The sequence below is a fragment of the Lepidochelys kempii genome, chromosome 3, assembly GCF_965140265.1.
Source record: "Lepidochelys kempii isolate rLepKem1 chromosome 3, rLepKem1.hap2, whole genome shotgun sequence".
NCBI classification, from domain to species: domain Eukaryota; kingdom Metazoa; phylum Chordata; order Testudines; family Cheloniidae; genus Lepidochelys; species Lepidochelys kempii.
The window spans coordinates 163,609,781-163,635,587 of NC_133258.1; the positions used below are offsets into that span (position 1 = coordinate 163,609,781).

Sequence of the window (25,807 nt, forward strand, 5' to 3'; positions counted from 1 at the left end):
TGCTAAATACAGATTGAAGTAGCAGATGGTTCTAAGTAATTACCTGCTACCCTTTGCCCAACTATATACAAACGTGAACAAAGTTAGCAACTTTTTTTAGCTCAAAGGATTTTTTTCAACATTAACAGTGTGTCCAGAGATGCAGTGCGTACCTTCTAATAAAGAGCACAAAAGGCAAAACTCCAAAATCAAATCCGTGTGTCCAAACCAATTATGTGTCTAAGGAGCAATAAGACAGCAGCAGAGCGGTTTTAATGCTGAGCATTCAGTAGCATAACACAAATTTGTTTTTATTTAACACTAGCTCGCCCAGTTACTTTGCAGAGTGGCAAAGAGGGAATCGTAAATAAACACTAATTTGGTCCTCTCATAGGTTATTTCAAACAACCGGTGATATTTCAACATTTAATTCAAACTTTATTGAAAATATGATAGCCCATATCTAGATCCTGCTGAGGTGGGGAACATCCTTCTTCACTGTCATAGGTTCAGAAAGAGTATTTGTTTTAAAATAAATAATCTCAGAGCAGGTGCTTGAGTTTTTGATGGTTTTTGTCCCTTCCCAACTGTCTTTTCCTCAATGCCCTTTTAAGTACATATAATGCACTTGGCACGACGTGCTGTGCTGGTTCTGTAAAGTGCCACTGAATCTTTACTTCTTCGGGTTGCCTCAAGGTAGCTGTGGTTAAGGAATCTGGCTGCTTGGATGCCTTGAAATGTCGATTGCATTTAAGTGTGAAGATGCTTAAAGATGTACTGTTCTGTACATAGGGATAATTATACGCGCAGAGAGATGTGGAGATGCAGACACTGCACAGTAATTCTCATTGACTGGTGCAGGCACTCATGACAGTTTCTCCCCCTCCCCCTTCTTTCTCTTTGATTCCATTTCTGCTGTGTTTTGTATACTCCTTGTGGTAAGATTTTGCACTGTAGATTTTGATAAATTAGTTCAGACGCGCGTGTGTGTATATGCGTCTGTGTTCTTAATCCATATCCTCTGCTGAAATTCTGTAAACCAGTGTCTGCCTTGATTGTATTTCTCCCCCCCCCCCCAGTGCTTTTTATTTATTTCAAATGTGGTGCAAGAAAGTTTACTGAGAAAACTTAACTACACACTTGCCCCAGTTATCTGCTGTAGTATCCATTTTTTTTTTTTTTTAGCTGAACGGTAACTGGGAAAACCGAAGTTCAAGAATGTAGTTGGAATTCCAGACCCTGGCCTGGTGGAGGTGGCATTTTCAGTCCCAGGGGAGGAAGCCAACTGCTTTGTTTATCAACACGTAAAGTACAGCACTGTGTTTCTGGTCATCTAAGGAGCAGCACGGCAGTGAAGGCAGCTGCTTGCCTGGATGAAAGATGGTTGGTGGAAAGGTAGTGATGGTTAATAGGGGGAGAGAAAGATTGGATAGGGAGGGAAAGCAAAGGGGTAGTGGAAACTATATGGACATGAAAAGGATGGAAGACAGACCACAAGAGAAGGCAATAGACTGTCAGATTTTCAGCTGCTGAGTATAAATATACAGTCTAAAAGATAATGAACAAAAGTAAACATGAGGTAAATTTTGGTCTGATAAGGTTTAAGATGGCTTAATGATCATATTTCAAATGATATATGTTCCTGGAAAAATGATGATACTTTAAAAATGACTTGTATCAAATTACTCATATATATAGATCCTTCATGGATTATTTTTTAATAATAAAACACACACAGGTACAGGGTCTGAAGGAATTTCAAACCCAAATGCCGGTATAGTTAGAAAATAGCTTCTTTATAGTGAGTGTATATGTATATTTAAAGTTATACATTTAAACTAAAGACATTTATTGGTTTATCTGTTGTTGTTGATGTGCATGAATAAACCAGTTAGTGGGATTTGGACTTTGGATTTATATGGAAATCAAGATTCCTATAGCATAGAATAAATATTTAATTTTCAAGTGCTGATTTGGTTCCCACATCCACAGCATTTCTTTTATCAAAGTGCTTTTTTAATAAGGAGTTTTAATGCTGTAAAATGATGAAATTCCTTGTTTCAACATTTGATTAAAAACTAATTTTTTTTTGTCTGTATGGTGTGTCTGCAGAATGCTTGGGCTTTACTCTATGTTTCAGACCTCTTTTAATTCACTGCTCACAACCAAATTTACATCTTAATTACAGAGTTCACATTTAACAATATAGACAGCATAATGCTACTGGTAATTAAGCTTTTACTACTGCTTTTATACAGTAGTGAGAGCCATAGTTTTGCTGTGTGAAGTCTGATCCTTAAACTTGCATGTGTTTTATGCCGCATATGTAAGGAGCAGGTCCATCCTTTACATCTGGTTAAATACATTACACTGGAAATCACTCTCTGTCACAAAGAGCTTCAAACATGTCTATTGCATTTATATTTTTTGGACTTCATTTCTGGGGTTTATTTCCCCCGAAACCTGTGTAATAGATTTGAAGAGGACATTTGTGTTCCCATTTGTGAATGCATTCTGAGGGTGTGCATTGGTTTGTTTTGATCTTAAAGATTATGTCATTTGCATCATGTAGGACTCCAGTCACAAAAGATTTGTGCACACTAGAGCTGAATTATAAAAAATTGGGGGTCCTCCACTCTTAAGAAGGTAGCAGTTATCTCCTTGTCATAAATAGCTGGTATTTATTTCCACTGCAGGTTGGTAGAAAAAAACCCTTTCTCTGAAACCAAAAACTACGTATATTTTAGCTGTAATGTTAATAATAAACAGTAGCTTTTGAGGAAAATTTATCATACCCCCATTTTTCAGCTGCTCCTTTTAAAAATTGTATTTTCAGTGTAAACGGTGTCTGATTTTGTGTATGATCACTTGCTTAACGTTGGTTTATTCAATGAGTTTTCTTTATGAGGTGGATGACTATGACTTATAAAAGCAAATAGTTTGGAGCAACTGGGTTCAAAGATGATTATGTAGGCAATGGCATATATACAAGTAATGAGTTTGACATATTTACTTTCCTTCCAGTTTGGTAAAATTTGCTTTAAAAATAAATTTAAAAAAAACCTGCAGGGGTATGCAGACCCACCAGAATGCAGTCTGATCTGATCTTAGTAAAATGAAACAGGCTGAGTTTAGTCCATTATAATCCCTGCACAGTTACAGAAGAAATTGATCAGTGCAGGAGCTTTTCCTTCTGTTTATGAACAACATCTAAATGTTTTGCATTTGTAGCTGTGTTAAATATGCCCATATTAATATACTTATACTATAGGTATATGTACACGTGTGTGCTCTCAATGTGTGCACCTGTGCTGTTAAAACAGATTCATTTTTAAAGTGTAGTTTTTCTGTCAAGTCTGTACTGAATGAGATTTTCAGTTCTAAATATATATTTAAAAAATTGACAATGCAAACTTACAGTTAAAAGTTCAAGTACCCAGAATCTTTAGAACAATTAATTTTGAGGTTAGGTGTTCAGTATGTACCAGAAAAATTAGAAGATAAAAAAATCATTTATGCATGGAAAAAAAAGCAAAAGCACTTAAACCCTCTCCCCCCACCCCAGCAATCCCCTCCTCCCCCAACAACAACAGTGGAATAAACAGACAATGGCAGCACAAACTTAGTTCTCTACCTTATGATGAATTCTTCACAACATTAACTGAGAATCTGCATGTATTTCTTCCATTCAAGGTACCTGGTTAACAGTGTTTTAAGTTACAGAAAACATCTAGTGCCTAGAGAGTTATGCTAATTAGTTTTTCTTTGTAGCCCCTTAGAAAATATTGGTAGCATTTAAATTTCTTTTTATTAACTCCCTACTCTCAGTTTTCAGTCTCTTTCAGTTTCTCCACCCCTGTCTACCTGCCTGGCTCTTCTCAATCTGTGCAGCCTCTGTTCTCCTCACGTCTGATTGGCTAATGTGCTACCAATCCAGTATCTGTCTGGGCCAGTGGGACTGCATATGTAAAGCCCTACTTCATATTAATAAGCTCCAATCGGGGCTTTAAGTCCTTGATTAGGAGAGTGTGAGAGCTTTTGGTCCCAACTGGCTGTGCCTATAGGCTTGTCACCAGGAGAACATTTGTGTTAATTGCACTGTGCTCTGTCAAGGAAACTTTGATTTATTGCTGGGGTGCACAAATAATGGTTGCCGAGCGCACATGGATTCGGTAGAACTTTGCCTTCCTGAATCTTTTTCCCTTCACTACGAAGAAGAGTAGGTACCTTTCTTCCTTTCTTTTTTTGTTCTTTTTTTTAAATGAAAAAATGTAAACATTGATTCAGGTAGTGCTCTGTGGCTTCTGTGTGCATGAATGGTCGTTTGTGTCTGTCTTGTCTTTTTTGTGCTGAGGGTGATCTGCTAATTCAGTAAGTGGAGAATTGTTCTCCGACTACAATGTTACCTTTGAGTCAAAGCCCTGTGACTGTCAGTAAAACAGCTGTGTGACAGTCACTTCTTATTCAGGTACTAATAATAGGCACTTGGCACAAATGCTTAGTGAATTGTTAAAATATGTCTTGGAATAGGACACATTTTTCCCAGAGAAAAAAGGTTTAAAAATAATATATTACGAAAAATGATTTGTATTAGTGCCTCTCATGTATTTTCAGTAAGACAGATATTTTGGTCTCCCTGTCATTTCTGTCTATGCAGAGTTAGAGGGAAAATAACAGAACTGCTAATACCTCTTTAAGGATGAATATTCACAACTAGCCTTCCGCAGTTCAGGTCTAAAATACTGTTCAACCAGCACTTCACTGACAAATCAGTGTATTTAGTAACAAGGGAATTATGTGCCTTTTAATAAAGGAGAAGAAAATACTGGGGAAGAAAAGAACCAAACTGGTTTTTAATGTTTTGTACTTTAATAGAGAACTGGTGGAATGAAGTACATTTGTTCCAGCTAGTCTGTTTTGTTTTATTTTGTTGGTTTTTTTCCTCCAAAAGACAATAAATTACTTTTTAATGTATTTTATATATAATATATAGTTGTTTCATCTGTACCTATTAACTACCTAGTTTTGTATACATGCAGGTATACATACTTGGACTCTCTGAGATAAAAAGCAGAAAACCCAAACAAAATCTGGCATTCTATTGCTGATGAGTAGCTTATAAACTTGATTGCAATGTATACTGAGGATTAAATATTAGTATATCATGGGACCTGTCGTTGATTCATTTTTCTTTATGTCGAGCTAGTTATTTTGCTGTGCCTTCATATTATGCTAGCAATGAGTGTTGTAATACTGAAGAAAAAATGCTAATAGTAAATATAGCCCTAGATATACTGTGTAGCAAGGCTGTATAGAGAGGTGACAATGTATTATAGGTAGATGCCCACTAGCTGTCCTTAGTGTCTGCATATTGCATTGCTATTTGTAATTAAGCCAGAGATGGCAAGTGACTTACAGTGGCTGTATGTTGGTGATATAACATAGGAACTAAAGAGTACAGCAGTAAATAGACTTGCCAATGGGAAAACAGTTCGAGGTGAGAGAGGGAAGAACCCCCTATAAAACTGCAGAGGTAAATAAATGAGAATAAATAAAGGTAGGATGCCCACTAAGATATGATTTATAGGTCAGTGCTCAGTGAGCTGCTGTATAGTGTAAGAATGCAATGGCCATAGCTTTCACTTAATGTTTTAAATTTTCTGTAGAAAATAATTTAAAAAAAATTAAAGATAGGAAGAAGTTCTTTTTTAAAGGAGCTTTCCTGAATTTACCTTCTTACAGCTAATTTGAATGATTAGTTTAGATAAGCTTCTTAAAGTAGATGCATTTAAATGAAATCAGGGCACATGTCTTTTTGGCTCTGCTGCAAGATTTAAACTAATTCTTCCCCCCCCCCCCACTCCCCTTTGGCTCAACTAAAAGTCTTCTTAAAACAATCCAATTTACTTTCCGGATGTAGGGTATGATGGGTGTGTGGTTGAATGGACAGACAGAAATATCTAATGCTCAGAAACACATCTGTCTCTGTCTCAATTAATAAACCCCAGAACTATCAATATTCATAGTAGTTATATTTTGACTGTATGCTGTCATATGCACATGCACAGGAAACCAGAGAGAGAGCTATACAGATGAAATAAACATTTCTACAAGTGGACAATTTCTACAGTAATTATTGTGTAGCGGAGGATCCATGCTAAAAATTGACAAAACATTTTGGGAGTGCACAGACATCTGTCTGACCATCACTAGGTATGCTTTGATTTTAAGGCAGAGCATGTTAAAGAATGCAATAACTTAAAGCCATCTGCAACCTTGGATTTTGCTTTTCAGCAGTAATAATAATACTAATAATTAATAATAATAGTTAATAACCTAACAGAGGCAATAAATATATCTGCTCATTTTGACATATGTGTCAGTTTAATCATTCTAAATGAATCATTGTGCTCATAACATGAAATGTCCTACAACCTCTGATTAAAATGTAACATTGACTACAGGATTATAGAGCGGACTTAATTTTACTGACTGTTTTAACAGTTGTCACAGCTGTTGGAAGAAGGAAAGGCAATTGAAACACTGCAAAGAAGGGGAGGAGGGGGAGGAACTAGTTTAGTAAATTTAAACATGATCTCTGAGTGCCAAACATAGAAAACTGAATAGATTTGTGACTCCAGATAGCTTCTGGGCACTGTGTACATTTGCCCTTTGTGGTTCACTCTATCTGTCATGAATTTGAACCCCTCGACCCCTTCCCTACTTCCCCCATTCAAAAATATGCAAAATAATTTAATTAAAAAGAAAGAAATGTGGCTGTTACAATGTTGCATGGATTTTTATTTGATTCTACAGTCTGAGAAATAAAATGCACACTTATGAGCAGTAAGAGAGGTGTAATTTAGATAATGAAAGTGGATCTAGTCTGGAGTCACATACAGTGTAAAAAAAAAAACTTTAATACGATAATAGCCAGTGTATATATTTCATATTATTTTAATAAAAAGTATCATGTTTCAATCTGGGAATGGTTTGTGTGTTTACTTATATAATACATGTGTGTGTGTGTGTGTATCTATATCTATATCTGAGAGAGAGTTTGTCTTAGTTTCATTCTTCCCCCATCAAAATATTTTGAAATAGCTCTTATTTCCAAAGAATTTGATCTGGAAATACCTGCGATTTGTGAAGGTGGGGGAAGGGTGGACTATAGAACATTTCTTCATCAATTGGTGGGAAATAACAACCGACTTCACTCTATAGTTACTTTCTTCCAGGTGGAGGTTTTTAACCTCACATATTAAAGGCCTTAGTTATCTTAACCTTTTTAAAAAATAAAGCAAACAGCGTTCAACTCCAAAAACTATAGGGTTTCAGCTGCCATACCAAGTACACAATGTAGAACCAAGCTTTCTGGTATGAAGTAAGCCCAAAAGTGTGTCTGAATGAATAGATTCCTTTTGTGTTCTCTCCTTGGACAGCAAATGGGCCTTCTTCCATGTTTCCTTTTTTGTTTTTGCTTTTAAGTTTTGTTTTTTGTGTTTCATAGACTTCTTTGGCAAGTTTTCAAATCCTGCGGAAAGTGTAGAGGGCTTGTTCTGAAATGGCTCTTTGACAGCTTTCCATTTACTGGGGCTGGCCCCTCTTTTAGTGATGGTTGCTCATTTTAATGTGTTTATGGTTGTGCTCTTTTATTTACTGATCCTGGTGCGTTGCAGTGGTAATTAACCCATGTTATTAGCAAAGCCCTTGTGGATATCCATTAATTCTCTTGAATGGCTGATAATTTTCTCCACTGTTTTTTTTCTTTTTCATGGCATGCTGTCCTTTTTTTGAAGAGCCCTATGTTTTAAGACCTTTTATAGATTTAGTTCACTAAAGCCTAGATGTATAGAAAGCACTGTACCTATAATTCTACACTAAGGAATACTTCCACTCTTGGAAAAGTGTTTTCAGAGATGCTAATGGGAATGGAAGCAATAGAGAGAAGCGATAGGAATTATTTATTTAATTATTATTTTCAAAAACACATGCAAAATACATGGAATAGGACTAGTCTTAGCCTTCACTTCCTGGAGCCGCGCTGGACCGTTGTGACAGTTCGGGTGTTGGTTTTGTTGTTTTAATCAGATTTCAACTTAGCTAATAGCACTTTGGGCATTTAAAAGAAAATATTGAGCCAGCAGAAAAATACTTGTGCTTGCACTGCTGAGAAAAGATAAGGACTGCCTCATTAGCCAAGCCCTACTTTTGCAATTAATTTCAAATACATGGTGCTATTCATCAAATACAGAAGGTAACTTGTCTATGATTATATTTAACAATACTCAAAGCATACTTTGTGGAGAGTATATAGCAGCTATAGTATGCCCACATTTCTTAAAGCTATATAAGCTAATATTGTACAGCACATATCACAGATTATACAGTGAAAATATGATATTAAATCCTAATATTTTTCAACAGTGTGATTAAATATGATAAAGTTATTTTAGTGAATATTTCTAAAGGACAGTGACCCTTGACATCTGGAGTGCTGTTTTCACCACATTGCAAGTATAAGTAAGAATGAACTTATTAACACATCTGATAGACCCTTCAAACAAATGGCCCCAATTATTAGTAAGTTTTGCTAATATTATATCAGTCATTATAATGCTTAGGATAGAGATAATACATTTGGACAGAGCTCTTGGTCAATGTCCCTACTGAAGTTGAAAGTAATCTCTGTCATGAGATAAGCATTGCTATGAATTCTTGCTTCATAGCAGATTCATGGAGGAAAGAAACAATAAAACGTTGATATGTTACAAGTGCATATGAGCCTCATGCTAGCAAGCTCTCTAGAGGAAATCTGTGATTATGCTGGGCCAGTTTGTTCAGTTTTTATCTCTTTTACATCCACTAGTCTTGTATTAAATTGTCATTGTCCTAAAGCACATGAGAGAAAAATGAATTGCACTTCTCGACATGCTCTGACAGTGAAATATTTAGCCTCTCTGTCTCCAGTCATACTCATGTGTATGTTTGATAATGCAGGGATGACACCAACAGTCTCTGCAGCTTGACATTCCACTTATTACATGTTCTTTTACATTTCGTACATCTTCTTTTACTTTTAGACATGACTGATGTAATCACACGCAGATATACATTTATTTATATGTATAAATCAATTATCAGTCTACATACAACAGATTGTGTCACATATGTGTGCATGCTACAGTCATACATTGTATGTAGTATGTGTATATATAGTACACACACAAAGATCACTCTCAACTTTTCTGCATTCAGTTACCTTTCCAAGAATTTTTTGCCTGATCTATTGGTTTTGCTTATCCTAGAAGAGGGAGTTAGCTGAATATATAACAATGTAAATATTGAAGTTCTTGCTTCCGATTTTATTTGTCAGATTCTTCGTAGATTCCAACAATTCTAATTTTTGCATTAATATTGTTTCTATTGAATATGCCACCCTTTTATATAAATAATTTGAACTTCCTAATAATTTACATAAGTAATAATATTTAGGGGCATTCCTGTAATTTTTATCAAAAAAATCACTGTAAAAGCACACTTCCTCTGACGTGGTATTGTTTTTATTAAAATATAATTCTTTTTATAGAAAAAAGTACATATCCTTTTTAATGTAAAGCCTGATGCCTTTAGAAACCTATATAAAATATAGATTCAATTTTAATTTCCTTCAACTCCACCTCACCCCCCAAAAAGTAATAAAAAATATAAAAAAAATCATCCTTTGGTAAATGTTTTAAATTGCTCTTGGCAAAAGGTAAAAGTATAATGATACATTAATGCAAAACATTGTTTTCAAACTGAATTGTGCTTTTGCGGGATCATGTGTGCTCTCCCTTTATTTCTTACAGGGATAGTATTTTTCCATTTCTGTAGTACTCTGCAGAATAATTCAGATGCAATAGATATAAACCACTGCCTTTTGATGATGTGTGCTCCTTAAAACGACTCATATTTTTGTCGCATTCTGAAAGATTTAAACCTCTTAGCCTTATTTGTTTATGTAATCATGGAATATCATTACATTATTCTGTTTTTGCTTCCTTTGTAACAACCAAGTGTATCTTTCCTCCCCATTGCTCTATTGAGTAGGTTAGTGTTACTGGGAGTCTTACCTTTCCCAATAAGTTCTTTTAATTATCTTTCTGTATTATGAAGCTGAACTTTATTTCATCTGGTGCAGCATTTTTTGAGCATTTCCTTTCAGATGGAAGTACAATTGAACTTTTTGTTTCAATTTTTTCCTACATCTTTGGTATGTAAATCTCTGCTGCTGGTGTCCTGTACAGATCATTTACTAATGAAACTTTTAGAATTAGGTGGGGGTGGGTGCTGTTTTACTCAGTATGTGACAAATGTACAATTTTTCTGCTTGATTTCTGATCTTGAGACAGATAGGATTTTAGATTTGGGCAACATTTATGTAGAATTTCCTTGAAAAGTAATTTGTATGCACCCTATCTGATTTGTATCAAACAAATATGAAAACAAAAAAATTTAACTATTAAAAATGTACGTCGTATCTTCTCCATGACACACCCTGTAACACAGGACATTCTACATGTAATTGTGGAGTGGTTCATCAATATACTGCAGTAATTTAGTATGGCCCGGGATTATTAAACAGAGATTACTTTCCCCCAATCTAATGAATCAGCTTATAATATCTTTGCGTAGAACTGTGCACATTTACTTAGGCATCTGGTCATGTATTTTACTGAAACTATTCATTTTTTCAAGTAAAAATCTTAAAAAAAAAAAAAATCTCAGCAGAGGTTTTTTTATAGGTGGGATAGACGTAGTTGGATAAAGGGTTGTATTCTGAAGCCAAACTTTAAAACAGAATACTTTTAGTCTCTAGACTATGCTTTGTAATAATCCCTTGCATCTCTTATTCCTCTGTCTTTTCATGTTGCTTTGAGTGAAACAAAATTGCACATCTCCTTTTCATCATTTTGATTGGAACTGCATACCATATATAATGTGTTTTGGCAGCACTTACCTAGCCAAAGAAAACAAATTAATATTAGCCATGCTGGGGGGTGTCAGAAGTATCACAGATGTGTCGATTTAGCTTTGCTCCATCACACACCCTTTCCTTAAACAACTGGTCAAGCTGTCGCAAGATGTACTGTGGGCTACAAAGAGATTCTAATAGGTGTGATCAGAGATTGATGGATGTAGCTAGTTAGAATGAGAAGATGTTGATGATTTGCTGATGCTTATTTCGAACATAGTCCAAACCCCCCCCCCCCCAAAAACAGCCAGAAATTGGACAACCTAAAATCATACTTCATCCCATTAAAATCTTGCAGATGTACCCATACTGACAAATGTAATGAAAAAGTCCATATGAAATGAAGCTGCTGACTTGCCCCTGAGCACTAGTTACATTCTTTCCCAATGAAGGGTTGGGTGGGGAGGGGCAGAGGAGGTGGCTTGTTTTATTAAATCCATCCTTATCCATCAGATTCTCCCCCTCCCCCCATTTTTTGGTTTTGTTTACATAAATGTTCTTGGAGAAATGGAGAAAACAACTACTTTTATATCTCACATCTGAAACTTTTTAAGCAGATGTAAAACTGGAAAACCAAATGAAAAACAATAGCTAAAGTAATAGTGAAATCATACACTTCTTAACCTAGCAGAGCCACCCAGTTTAGTCAGCTGAGGTTTTTTGGTCATAATTCTCCACATATTGAAAATGCAACAGAAAGGACTGAACCATTATATTTTATAGTTATTTGCTTTCATTTAATCCCCTCCTTCCTCTCCCCCCAGTTCACTGTTTTGTAATATCTTCCTCAACTTGGCTGTAGGGTTCAGTCTTTTTGGAGAGGATAAGTGTTCTTGTCCTTTATGTTAAAGCTGCTGTTTTCTTCCTTAAATAGTTCCTGGTACAGTTGGCTGACAAGTGTCATGGCTAAAATAATTGTCAGAGGAATTAATTTTGGAAAGCTGGTGGTCGTTGATTAGTGAAACAATTCGATCACTTTACTGCAATAAAGTGTGGCCAGTAAAAGTACATGCTAAGTAAAAAGTAAATGCCATTTTAAAAACAAGGCATTTTCGTTACAATTCTGAAAGCAAGCAAATGGGAATCGCCGTCAAAACAATTTTTAGTGAAATTCTCAAAAAAAATTATATAGCAAAAGATTTTTTAACTATAGTTGTTTAATGGGCCATGAATCTAAGATTTCCACTACTAAATTATATTCATTTTTGCAGCAGTGAAAGAATTTGCTGGCAATGTTCTCATAGCAGCCGTTAACTTATTGGGACAGATCAGATGTTTTGAAGTGGCATGAAATGCCATGTCTTTAACCAACTGTTCCCATGAGCAATAAAGGGGTAAACCCAGAATTCCTGATAACTGAATAAAGGCTTATGGGCACCACATCATTCTTCTATCAGGAGTTGATTGTGTACAGTTGGTGCTGGGTCATATTAAGAGCTGAGCTGCCACTGTCAGTGGTTTACATTAGTATGAATGACACCTGTCCCATCAATCATGGGGCCGTGGTGTCACAGATGGAGAAGCAACAATTGGTTGAATTACACAGCATTGCACACTTGGCTTAATTCATCTCATTGTTCTCCTACAAATCTAGGGGATGGCTCATTCAGTTCCAGGAGTCCAGACAGAAGCACGAGATGGGCTCAGGTGGTGGTATGGGCCTGCCCGTTTCTGATTTATCAGAGGTATTCAGCAAAAGTCAGTGGGTGGCTGTGGGAAGAGGATGCATTCATAGACAAAAGCTTAAGCAGCAGATTCTTTCATAGGGGAGGATTTTGTAATTAATCAACTGTTCAAACAAACTTAGAATGTCTTCTAAAATTCCACGAACTCTCTGTCTATATACTTATATGCCTTACATAAATCCACCTTTACATTTCATTTTTAAATTGCTACATGGTACCTATCATTTTAAAAGTAACTTGGGCCAAATTCTCCATTGAACTCAGTGGACATACTCTAGTTTACACTGATGTACTGTACGTGAGAGGAGAATTTTGCCCTGTAAAAATGTGGGTCCTATGCCTTACAATCAAACAAAATCTTACCAGGATTTCCCTTTCTGAAACAGAAATTATAATAAAAGATCTACTGTGTATTTACCAGTAAAAATATCAATATTCTGTGAGATACTTTTTAAAAAATCTTCAGTTTGCATTTTATGAGTATTTTAACAAATTCAACAGGAAAACTAAGGTTGGATCATCACGAGTGTCAGTCTTGGTTTCAATCTTCCATCTGCAGCCTGAGATGGTAAAGGTGCTTAAGTGCCTCTTCACAAATCATTGCAGTTTTTTCTACAATTATAGGTAGCTACTAGAAAGAAAGAAAGAGAATAAATAAATAAAAGGATAAAATGCAAGTAAATAATTAGTAAGCCAAAAAAATTTTCAAATAGATTTTTGTCTCCGCACTTGTATGCTGTTTCCCAAATAGCTGCTGGACTTAAATGTCCGTGTGGTGTTTAGCAGGAGGTGCTCTGTACTGGTTTATTACTTCAAAAACGTTCATTTTCAACTTCTCCTATTTCCCCTCAATCCTTTTTATGTTGTATTTTAGCTGTATGCTTTTATACTTTTCTTTAAAATTGTTGTCAGTCAGGAAGACTCACTGCTGGTATTTTTGTTACACTAACGTCAAGCAGAAAACCTATGGCATGCTAGAATCAGGAGGCTACAGTGCATCGAAGACACAGCTTATGTTTGATTGTGTGTAAATACAGTTAGTTAGCTGGGTTTATCTGATAGCCTGGCAGAAAGAGAGAGGAGCAGTACAAACTGTTTTCAGTAACTGTGCTGTTCATACTCCTGATAAGATTGAGAGTGCTTTCAAACTGCTGATATGCTTTGAATAAGAAAAGAATAATCACTTCCACTGGCACCGGCTTATCGGGAATGAAGTAAAATGCCAACACTTCTACATTAGCAAAAGTAAATGTTTTAGACACTTTGTGCCTTTTTCCATTTGAATTAAATAGGAGGGTCCGTCTGAGGGGCTATAATGAATGGAAGGATTTATTACCTTGACTAAATTACAGGTGAATATGTTGAGAAAGGAGCCTTCAGCAACAATAACAGCTCTTTTGATAAGTGGGTACAGCTATTTCATGCATTCTGTAGAGAAATTCGGTATTTTTATCCTTTCCCGTCCTTTTAGATGCCATTGCTAAACTTAAAGGTGAAGTTGCTTTGTATTCCAACATATACGTCTTGTTCTTTTTGAAGCTACCAGTGAGACACATTTGAAATTCAGTTCATAATACTATTTTTATAAAATGATGCCTGAGCATTTACTACTGTGACCGACTGATGCTCTGCCTTGGTGTGTATTTTCACATCCGAGAGAGAAAATGTATCTGAAAATTTACTCTGGGTAAATCTGGCATATTTGCAAGGAAAAATGTGAGTCATCGTCAACTTACAGACACTGCATGGAGGGAACATGGTTGCTTACATTATTAGAGAGACAAGACAGGCAGACTAACATCTTTTATTGGACAAACTTCTGTTGGTAAGAGAGACAAGTTTCAAGCTACACAGAGCTCTTCCTCAGCCTGGGAAAAGTACTTACAGTGTCACAGCTAAATACAAGATCAAACAGGTAGTTTATCTTACCTTATTATCCTCACTGGGTTTTCTATTTTTGTTTTAGTTCTATTACTGTTATTTCTAGCTTCCTTTCTCTTTTTCATGCCTGCAAATAATTTTGGTGTATTCAGATTTGATAAATGATAGTTCACGAGCAGATTGATTGATTTGGGATGATTATTGATTACTCTCAATGAGATCACTGTGACACACTCAAATCAATAGTATTCGATTAACCAAAGCACCACTGTTCTATACATTTAGCAGCAGTGGGGAATTTAGGAACGGAATGTTCACAAGCTGATAAATTGACAAAGCATTCAGCTTTAAATAGCCCTTTGTTTGGTATTAGCTTGCCAAAGTGTGTTTCTTTGGAAAGTCCGTTTTCACAAGTCTAAGCTATCAGTAAAAGAAAGGTCATTGGTTTAAGGTTTATTAAATTTTAGCTAAAAACAACTGGCTCCATTTGGGTGTAAAATAATTTAAGTACTTACTGCAGGCAACCTTCATGCTTTAGAGCTGTAGCTCAAAGGTTTCATTCTTCTATGAAGATGTCAACTGTAAATATAAAAATGCATCACTGAAAATGTAATGGGTTTAAAGATTCGAACGGAAATAAAAAATCCTGCCTGGGGAAAGCACTATAATCAAAATAAAGTAGTCTTAACTTTTTCCTGAAGAGGGCATACTTGGAAGCAATGCTTGAAGGCAGCAGGTAGTGGGTTGGCAGGGTTACTCTCCCTCCGCCCCCACCCGCATACACTCGTAGCGTAGCTTTGAATCAAAAATACACAGGGTTAACCGCTAATACCATACAATCGGTAAATTGCTGCTGCTGCTGTTGAAGTGGAATATTCTATCATTCAAAGCAACTTTACACTCTTGCGAAAAGCATCTTGCCATATTAAAAGCCAGGTTCTGAAGTACTGTATTATTGGAGGCCTTTTTTATATCTTTTTAGTAGATATTAAATTTCTTCGGAGTTAAGGGCCCAAATTTACAGATGACGGGGATTTTAAGTGCACTGTAATTGCAGCCCTGGGTTATTGCTAAGCAAGAATATTGCAGAATGCAGATACAAATATTTGACCAAAATAACTAGGGCTTTGGATCATGTTTGATATTTTGAGAGTGATCTTCAAAGGCACAAAAGGGAAGCTACGTTCTAACCTCCCATTTGTCAGTTTAAAAATCTTCCCCTTTATTTTTCAGCAGTTTGGGACTGATCAAATGTTAAATGAAGTCATTGGAAAGATTCCCATTGTCTTTAATGGGCTTGATCAGGCCCTATTACTGGGAGGGAGAACCTCAAAAAACTAATGACTTGGTGGCATTGTAGAGAAATGAAATCTGTGGAGGAGCCAAGTCGAAGCTCAAGAATTCGTCTCCAGTATGTGACATTTGTGCCAGTAAAGAGTTGCCGAAGGGAGGCAAGTGAGTGTGGCCAGGAAATACTAAGATCACTACCACATTTTCTGTATCTTCTTAAAAGCAGTGGTGGCATTATGCCAGGCTCCTCAGCCCTCGATAGTCTAAAAAGGAGGCAGAACAACTCTGACTCTGAAATGTCAAGGCTAAGTAAGAATGATCCCCCGTCCTTAGTTTTGGCATCCGAATTACAAGAGCAGTTAAAGAATTAAGCTTGTTTAGCGCTTTTTTGTTTTGTTTTGATTTTTTGCTAATGAATTCCTAACCTTCCATTATAAACCAGAGAAACAAGTTACAGAATATAATACACAACTGTTTAATGTACATTATCCTGACGTATAATATAGCTAGAATATCGTGAAGACTCCTTATACCATGTAAAAGCTGCTAAAGAATGTCATAATCTTCAAGTGAATTTTCCTTCATGAGATGTAAAATACATTTTAGTAGCTAGAGAACTGCCTGGATTGGGGTAAAACCTACATTCCTTTCTTTATGAAAGAGATTTATATGGGTGTTTTAGGAGATGTAGGAACATGGCTCTTAGACAAGAAGCAGCTTGGCCTTCTCTCCTCCATAGAAGAAAGGTTACACACAAGGTGGCACAACAGGAAAAAGCAAACATCCAAGGCCTGGTTCCCAGTGATGCTAAGTGCAATAAACTTGAGAAGGACTAGTTGGGAGAATAAGTAGCTAAGAAGCACTGGATATCTATTATAGCGGGAGGAGGGGGGCTGAAGCTTGACCCCTCTCACTAGTAGTAGCACAACGTAGTTTCAGCCCCTTTCATTAACGGTGAATCCTTCTGTTGTCTCCAGAATATGATCTATCTGTAATAATAAAATTAAAGAGGAAGGTATTGGTCCAGTTCTGCACCGTTAAAGTCATAGGCATTTTTGCCATTAATTCAAGTGAGAGGGGATTGGGTGTTATGGCAAACTTTTTAAAATAAGAGTGCCTAAAGTTGGGCACTTAAATACACATGCTGGTACCACAATAAAACTGGCCGATTTTGAAAGATGCTGAATACTTGCAACTGCCATGGATTTTGTTGAAATCCAGGGTGTCTCAGCATCTCTGAAAATCAGGCCAATTTTAATAGATACCTGACCATGGATTTATGTGCCCAATTTTACACATCTAATTATGAAGATGTTGGTCTTATGTCTTTATTTCCAAGTAGGCATGCTGAGTGCCCTCTGCATGGAAGTTGAGCGCCTTTGGTACATCACTGGAGGTGCTCAGAAACTTCCAGGATTCAGAAGAGAGAGAGAGAATCCTGTCGAATTTCTCAGTGTAAAACTAAGTGCACTGGCCACTTGCATTATAGACACTTTTAGCCTGATTCTGATCTTACTTAAGATGGTTTTACACTGTGATAAAATATTTGATTTGAATTGAGTTGTTCTTTATTTACACCAGTATAATTGAGCTCAGAATCAGGCCCTTTGTATTTTCTGTAAACGCACTGAAGAAAGTTCCTCAGAAGCAGCAAAATTCCATTTATATAAAGGTTTATGGAGAATGTTTTAATAATAGTAAAAAGAAAAGGAGGACTTGTGGCACCTTAGAGACTAACAAATTTATTTGAGCATAAGCTTTCGTGAGCTACAGCCCACTTCATCGGATGCACAGAGTGGAACATATAGTAAGGAGATATAGATATAGATATACACATACAGAGCACATGAAAAGGTGGAAGTAGCCATACCAACTGTAAGAGGCTAATTAATAATAGTAGACATTTCTGCTCAGACCGATCTATTTATTTTTGTACAGAAAGGAATAGGTGAGTTGCACTGAGAATGTTTAAAATTTTATGTTCTCGGCATTTACAACTAATATTTTTATTAGCAGAATAACTTCTAGAGAGGCTAGGCATGCGGATATGTTTTAGCTTTTTGTTGTAGGACTAAAGATAAACATGTACACTTAAAACCCCATGTTTATTTCTAAACAGTTGACAGTGGAAAAGTAATTGAAGATGAGGCATATTTTACAGCTCTTCCTTTTTCAAGTGTTCAGGAGCAATCACGTCTTTGTTTCCAGTTTAGCAGAGCAGCTTTTTGTTGTAGAGCTGGGTTAGCGAGGATTCACTGAGAGCAGCACAAACCACAATCCATCAGCAGGCTGCTAGTCAGCAGCAGGTGTGAACAACATAAAACAGGATTAACGTTGAACCAAAGTGTGCACTAAAAACAGAACCCCTGCCTTGCTTTTACAAGGAAAGCAAGATAGAAGCACTCTAGCACCATACACGCCCTGTTTACTAAACAGTGTTCCAAAGGCTATGTAAATGGCTCTGGCTAAGCTGCAGAGAAGTAAGTACAAGAATTATTGTGTAATTCTGATTTTATTTAAAGAAACTTTTATTTTTCCTTTCTTTTTTTGAATTGCATAAACGGGTTAAGTCCTGTGTTGGAATTCAAAGTTATGGCTTTAATTTCTGTTGGTGGGGAATGGGGAAATAAGAAATACTTGATGTTAAGGATGAGAATGTCCTCTTTAGTTCTGGCTATTGATGCAGGGGAAGGCAGTCTGTGCCATAATTTTAAGAGTATATATGTGTAATTTGAGGCTTAATTTCTATGTGTTCATTTGTTGCATACAATATATTGTTTTAAAAATTGTTGAGACACCAGCACATATCTACTGCAAAATATATTGATTATATTCACTATATGCAGCACCAAATTCTTCCCTCACTTATACCCATGCAGCTCCATTAAAGAGAAAGGGGTTGCATCTCAGGGAGGCGGGGAAGCAGGGGAGAATTTGTCCCTTATTATTTATGATTGTTTCTCATCTCTCTGTTAATTAGTATTTTATCTGACCTGAGCAATTTTGGTCTTTTAGGCAAACCCATATTTAAGTTGAAGTTGTGCTTTTATAAATATTGTGTATATTTTTTCACTCTTTCTCTGAGTTTCTTATGTGTTCATCACCCTAGGGCTATAGCTCAGCACCTAACAGCTCCCATTTAGACACCAGAACATGTAGCTAGATTTTAAAAAAATCCTCCCTTCTCACTTAGACACTTGAATGAAGTGGCTGGATTTTTCAAAAGCATTCAGCTCCCAACAACTCACCCCTCCTTGGAGAAACAATACAGACTGCTTGCTGCGGAGGTATTATAAAAATCTGACCCTCAGCACTTTTGACAACTTGGCCCATAGTCTCTAGGTTGAGTACAATATATTTAGAAGTTTAGGCCTTCTTTCCTACACCACTTTCATGGGAATAGGATTGAGAAGTCTTAAAAAATATGAGTTATTTTCTTGATGGGACAGAATTAAATATGTATTTATACTTTTTTTTTTAAAAAAAAATCTTGTCTCCCATAATCAGTTCTTTAAGATGCTGTATTTTACTGGGTATATGTGTATTTAGATATGTAATAATTTTCACTATAATTTGCACACACAGTAGCTGCTTTTCAAAGAGTCAAATTCTCCCCTCAGAGGCACATGCAGAGCTCCTATTGAAGGCAAGTTCCTAATACACATATGCTTCATTGAAGAAGAAGATACTGCTGCGGGCCCAGTCCAGCAAACACTACTAGGGCATAATGCTTACTATTCTGAAGTCAGTGTGACTCCTCAGGACAGTAAGCAATATGCCCAGCCATAAGTAGTGGTTCAAAATTGGGCTCTCATTCACTGAGATTAATTTTGGTGTCAATGGGAACTGCACAGGTATATGTGAGAGCAGAAGAGGGCCAAGAGTTTACAGCCTTGTCAGTTTAAAAGCTCTTCGCTTAAAGGGCCTAAAACAACGAAATTAGATTATGTACCAACAGGTTTCTTAACTCCATCTTTTAAGAATTAATTATTTTTGAATAATACATGCATCAGCAGTGTCCATAACCAGAAAAGGTCTAGATGTTCTTGCAGTCCTGCAATCCTGAACTATTGTTTTCACTCTTCCTTTTTTTCTGCACTGAGATGAAAAAATTAGCTTTTGGCGCCGACCTTGTATGACAGTTTTCATCCCAGAGGGAACATTGCTAGCCCAGTTATGACTTCATGAAAATAGGAAGGTTTTTGTTTGTTTGTTTGTTTTTTCTTCAACGGTGGGCTAGCACAACTTCTAGCAGATCTAACAATCTCTAGCCAGGCAAACAAACCACTATAATACAGGTTAAAAAAAACAAAAACAAAACCCCTACAGGTTAGTTCCAGAATTATGGTATTAAAAAATGTTCAATTCCCTTGACATCAGCTGGCAATAGCACAGTTTGATTGTCTCTAAACAGGATGTTCCTGAGTGTTCAAAGTAGTGTATTTAAATGTTATTGAAAGTTGGTTACATAATAATAGTTAATGAAGTCAGGGCCTGTGTGATACCACTTTTAAATTGATTCTGAAGTGCACTACTTTTACCATCTTTCTGTTATGTTGCAGATTCGGAGCTATAACTTCAAATGCTTTTCTGAAGAGTATAGTCCTCAGTTCATCATTTTTACCATTTCTAAAAGTCACTGGCACCCAACTCTGTTTGATAACTCTGGCAGCATGCTCATATGATCCCTGAGTTCTTCCACCTTTTTTTCTTAGCGTAATGGTGGCCAAACCTTAAAAAGTTCAGAGGCTTGAATCTGTACACATAAGCGTATAAAAGTTTGGATACTTATCTGAAGCTTATCCAAAGTGCTTAACCTCTCTGGCCTCAAAATCAGTCAGGAAATCCCATGGCAACAGGCTGTCTTGTGAGATTTTCAGTAATTCCTGGTTTCTGCCAGGTTAGAAATATACCAAGAATAGCCTTTTTGATGGTATTTCAATATTTTCTTCCTGTGCCAGCTGATGCTAGAACTTATATTAAATGTTTCTTTGAAAAAAAATTTTCAAAACTCAAAATAGATTGAGGTTTAGGTTTGGTTCATGTTTTGGTTTTGGGCCAGTTCCTAACTTATCTAAATAAGTTTAATTTAGGGTCAGAAGCTGTTTCCACTGAAGTCTATAGTGAGTTATGCCACCTTTTTCAGTTAGAACAGAATTGGACACTTGGAATGATACCACTACCAGCTTTTGTGATAACAATATTACATTAGATTTCACATCATGTGTATCCATCTTCTCATAAACACTATTTTGATATTTTTAAACAATAGCTAAACCCAATTGCAATTCAACCACATAAGAGATTTTCCACATCGTTATTGTTTAATATTTCTATTGTGGTGGTGCCCAGAGGCCCCAGTCAGGAATAGCACTTATGATTCTAATTGCTCCATGAATATAGAGGTAGTACACTTTTCCTACTCAGAGAGCTTTACTGTCTAAAAAGATGAATAATATACAAAAGCTGGAGCAAAGGGAAATATATATACCTATATAAGAATTTTATATATGTTTCTGCGAGTGTGTGTATGCATCTGTGTGTAGGTACGCTTTTTCATTGTGTAGGTAAATATTGACTTCAGTTGCCCCTCAGCCTAACTATGAAATGTGGGATAATTTCTTGTAGGTGGTTCAGCAGAAGTGCACCATGAGTAGGGATTTGAAGGAGGACAGGGTGGATTCCTCAGATCAGTTCAAGGAAGGGCATTTGATGCACAGGGAGTGTAGTGTGAGAAAGTATGCAAAGGTCTGTGGGAGGAACAGGCAAGTGGTCAAGGCTGTTATCATGGGCAGAGTGGAAGGCCTGGGGAAGGATGCATTAAGGGGCAGGTGTGGATAACGAAAACAAAACAAAAACGGTTGCATCAAGGGTCCCAGCCATGTAACAACTTACACGGTTTTGATATAACTGGCAAAAAAAAAAAAATCCTGAAAACTTGAATTTTTGCTTAACATACTAAATCAGTTATCTACACGTTTGAAAAGTTTATAGTCAGATAAATATTTGTTAACTGGTCAAAAATTTTGGGGCACCAGTGAAGTTTATAGAGAGATTAATGTTGTGATATGCCTGTATTAGTGCCAATCAGAATCTGCCAGAAATATTTCCAGAGATTTTTAAAAACTGTTTATTCCAAATTAAAATGCATACTGCTGTTTTTTCCTAGCTGCTTTCTTCCCAGTGCACTGTGCAATGAAGTTCCACAGTGGAAAAAGCATATTAAAATGTTCATTTCCAGATGAACAGAGAATTTGAGTTTACTGCTTCATCTATTGATTACACTTTTTTCATAGGCCATACTGTTTTCACTAATAAATTACTACCTTTGTGCATCTCTTGAAACTGGAAGCAAAAGAAGTTCAAAGAGTTAGGGTCTGATCCTGCATATACACTGAAGGTAGAGTGGGAGTTTTGGGTGCACATGTAATGAATGATAAGGTTTTCTGTGGAAACCATGACTGTTTACTCTGAAGATCTTTGTTCTAAACCAAAGAATAAAAAACACTTGGGTGCAAAAGGCAAAGGGTATTTAAAAGTGGAAAGTTATGCAATAGGTTGTTTGGTTGAATACTTTAACTTCAAAAGCACCAGCTGTTTTAATGAATACACTTTTGCTTTTCCGAGTTGTTTATAAGACTTCAGGTATTCCTTTCATTTTACATTTACTTCTCAGTGATTTCCTGGAAAACCAGAAACAGTGAAACTTTTCTCCTGTAGGAGACTGGAGTAAATCTTTATTTAACTAACTCATGTATAGTCGTGTATATAAAGGTTTTTTCCCCCTATACCTACTGCTTTCTGCTACACTGATGGTAATGTACCTGGAAGGAAAAAGCATTCCAAGCTGAGACAGCCAGCGTCAGACAGGGCAGTCTGCCATCTGTCCCACCTGCTGCATTCATGTGTCCATCTGGTTACTGCAATAGCTCATTGCAGGCTTCAACAGAAGAACATTTAGACTGAAAAGAAGGCAGTGTGAATTATTTAGGTAGCTAGTGTAAATAAAGAGAGGGGGAGGGGAGGAGAGAAAAGGGAGGAATGGAAAAGAGCGAGAGAGCGCTCTCTTACTCCTAGATGCTTTGGAATGTGTTAATGCTTGAGAGCATTTGATTTGCATATAGATTTAGATGTATAGATCATTGTGAAGATTACAAGCCAATGAATTTTCTCTAGATTTAGATAGCTCTCAGCCTGGTTTGCACATAAAATATAGCCAGTTTCAGGAGGAGACTCTTTTGGGACTTTTAACCTAAGTGAAACTGATGAAATGTAATGCTTTTAGGTATTAATTTAGCAGAAATAAAATATTTCCTTTTAAGAGCTTTTTGTGCCCTTTGTTAACCAAGATTTTATAACTGCTTTACATATTTGATGTGTTATACACTGTGTGTGGTTTTGATTTGGTTGTAGTTAGTTACATTTATAGTCATCTACATTTTAGTCTCAGAAGAAATGCAGTTAGAAAAGTTTTTTTTTTCCTTTTTCCTATTTCAATTTAATTGTTATTGAATAAAACACATCAGCAATTGAATACTTTTAAAACCAGAAATGTGTTGTACACACACATGCAAACACAAACACAAAATATGTATATATGTATGTGCGTATGTATATACACACACGTGTATGTACACATGCATACAAAACACCTGGATCTCATCGGGATTTAAAATGGCGATGAGCAAATAGTCATGCATTAATACAGTAGCTTTCCAAAACAAACAGGCGGATTTAAGGCCTGCTGAGGTTAATTTTAAAAATCAAGCAACAGAAGGGTTGAATTGCAGTAGATAAGGTCATCATTATTATTCGCGTCTAAAAATAAATTATTTCTAGAAAAGATAAATAGCAATCAGGTTTAAATTTAAATGGAAGAATGCAATCTGAATACCTAGCACATTAGCTATATTTCTGAAGCTTTTTAAAAATTGTGCTTCTGTGTTATTTCTTTGATATATGAAACTCTTTAGTTTATTTCAATACTACATTTTATAAAATAGAAAATGATATTTTTACAGGGTTCATATTTGGCTGAGAGGGAAGTATTTTTCAGTTTCACAAGTCTCTCTTCCATTCTATTTTTAAATATGTGAGCTTTTCCTGAGCCAGGCAATAAAGGCAGGAACCTAATAAGATGAATCCTGGAAACAGGGGCAGGGTTCAGTGTCATTGTTTTGCCTGGTTTTAGAGCTGTGCAAAAAAGCGACACAGCACCTTGAAATCCCAGCAGCCTGACTGCTTCTGTAAGATTTGCACAACATTCAACTGCAGCCACCAAAGGGATTTGAGTGGATTGGATTTTTTTAAGGTTAGTCCATGTCAAACCTATTAAGTTCAATTCACATGCAAACCCCTTTTTACGTTTTTTTAAGCCAATAAGGCTCCAGCTACTATTAAGGCAACATCATGTACTTGCAGTAGAATATCCATGGTAATGGATCACCCTACTGGCACGTGGAGCTAACCAATAATCCACTTTGTCTTCTTTCAAATTAAAAGGGGCTGCATCTTCCACCGTAGGCACATGAAAAATAGTTTGAACATGCAGAAGTTGAGATCCTTGAGAGCACGTTAAAGAACCTAAGTTGGACATTCTGAATATATATCTTCTGTTTACAACACGATCAACATAATTGTTGCTAAATGAAGATTTGTATAGCCTGTGGGTGCAGGTTAGACAGTGATTTAGTTAACTTTCCATATAGTGTTTCTCTTGCTTTTGAAAGGTTGTGGTCCCTGTAAATTGGCTCTATTGCTTAATGCTGAATAGATGTACAATATGTGTTTGACAGTAAGCAGAAGAAATCATTGGGTTAGTGAATGTACTGAGCAGTATATATGTAGTGAGCAGTGGCTACCGCATGGACGTATTTTCAAAAGAGGTGCTTCATTTTCAATTTAGAGACTGACCTGGATAATTTTGAGGGTTTCCACCGGTCTCAAAAACCCAGAGGACGACATCTGTCTGTGCAATATTCTGATGATTCTAGAAGTTTACCAGCAGACTGTACAAGGGGCGAATCGCTAAGACATCATGCCTCTTTTACACAGGCCCAAATCCTGAACCAATCCGAATTTCTCCTTTGGTGTTACTAAGAGTTTGGATTAAGGACTAGGAGCCCCAATCCCATTAGGTGCACATAAAGTCCTCCTGGTGCTCAGCCATTCCCAGGAGTTGGTTTTCATCCTGCAGGGTTGGGCAGCCAGTAAATCCTGCAGGATTGGGCCCCAGATACTGTGAATGCCTTTGCATGCATGTTTTTCATTTCAGCTTCAACTCATAGTGACTTAACTCTTTATAAAATATTGATTGGCTGAGCCTACAAGCCTTTATTCAGAGAGCCAGATCCGGAAAGTTATGTAGGGCTTTCTGCATAAAATTGCACACTTCCCATTTTTCCACTTATTTCATTGGGAGTTAAATGTGCTTGGCACATGATAGGAAATGTGAAATGCTGTGGGACTATCTTTGCATTTTTCTTTTTTCCTCCTTAGTTTATTGTTTGTTTTGTTTTTTATCACATAACAAGGGTAGATGGAAATGGTGCTTGATATTTATTTAGGCTGCTGCTTTCTTGTATGCGATATTTGAAGGTATAGGGTTCTCCTTACGTAAAACATTGCAAACACCTGGATATATGAGTAACTTTGTGTGAGTAGCCCCATAATTACTTCTTGAGTATGTTTTTGCAGGATCCGGGACTTAGTTCTTAAAATGTCAGTGTTTGAAGCTTTATTGTCTTAGTGGGAAAATATTTTTTTGGTATTTGGATGAAAGCATCATTCGGCAATGTGAAAAAACCCTGCAGACAACCTAACACCATGAACCAGCACCCATTATTCAGGGGTTTTGCCTGAATAGGAAGTGAAGGATCAGATTCATTTGCTAATAGTCAGCTCACTTTTTTGTTTTTGCTTTCAAATGGAGGCTTTTAAACTTATTTTGAATTCT

The 25,807-nt window shown here is 36.5% G+C and overlaps 1 protein-coding gene across 14 annotated transcripts in view; it reads left to right on the forward strand.

The window, feature by feature from the left end:
* The window catches only part of ESRRG (estrogen related receptor gamma), a 486,133-nt gene that overhangs the window by 277,192 nt on the left and 183,134 nt on the right, over positions 1–25,807 (forward strand). Inside the window, exon 1 of one of the 14 annotated variants that reach the window (XM_073338895.1) lies at positions 3,970–4,198. The exons of 12 other annotated variants lie outside the window; for them this stretch is intronic. In XM_073338895.1, the coding sequence (XP_073194996.1) occupies positions 4,143–4,198 (56 nt within the window). In that variant the 5' untranslated portion in view covers positions 3,970–4,142. Of the gene's footprint in view, positions 1–3,969; positions 4,203–25,807 lie in introns of those variants that run through there. One more of the 14 variants, XM_073338905.1, reaches the window with a different exon arrangement.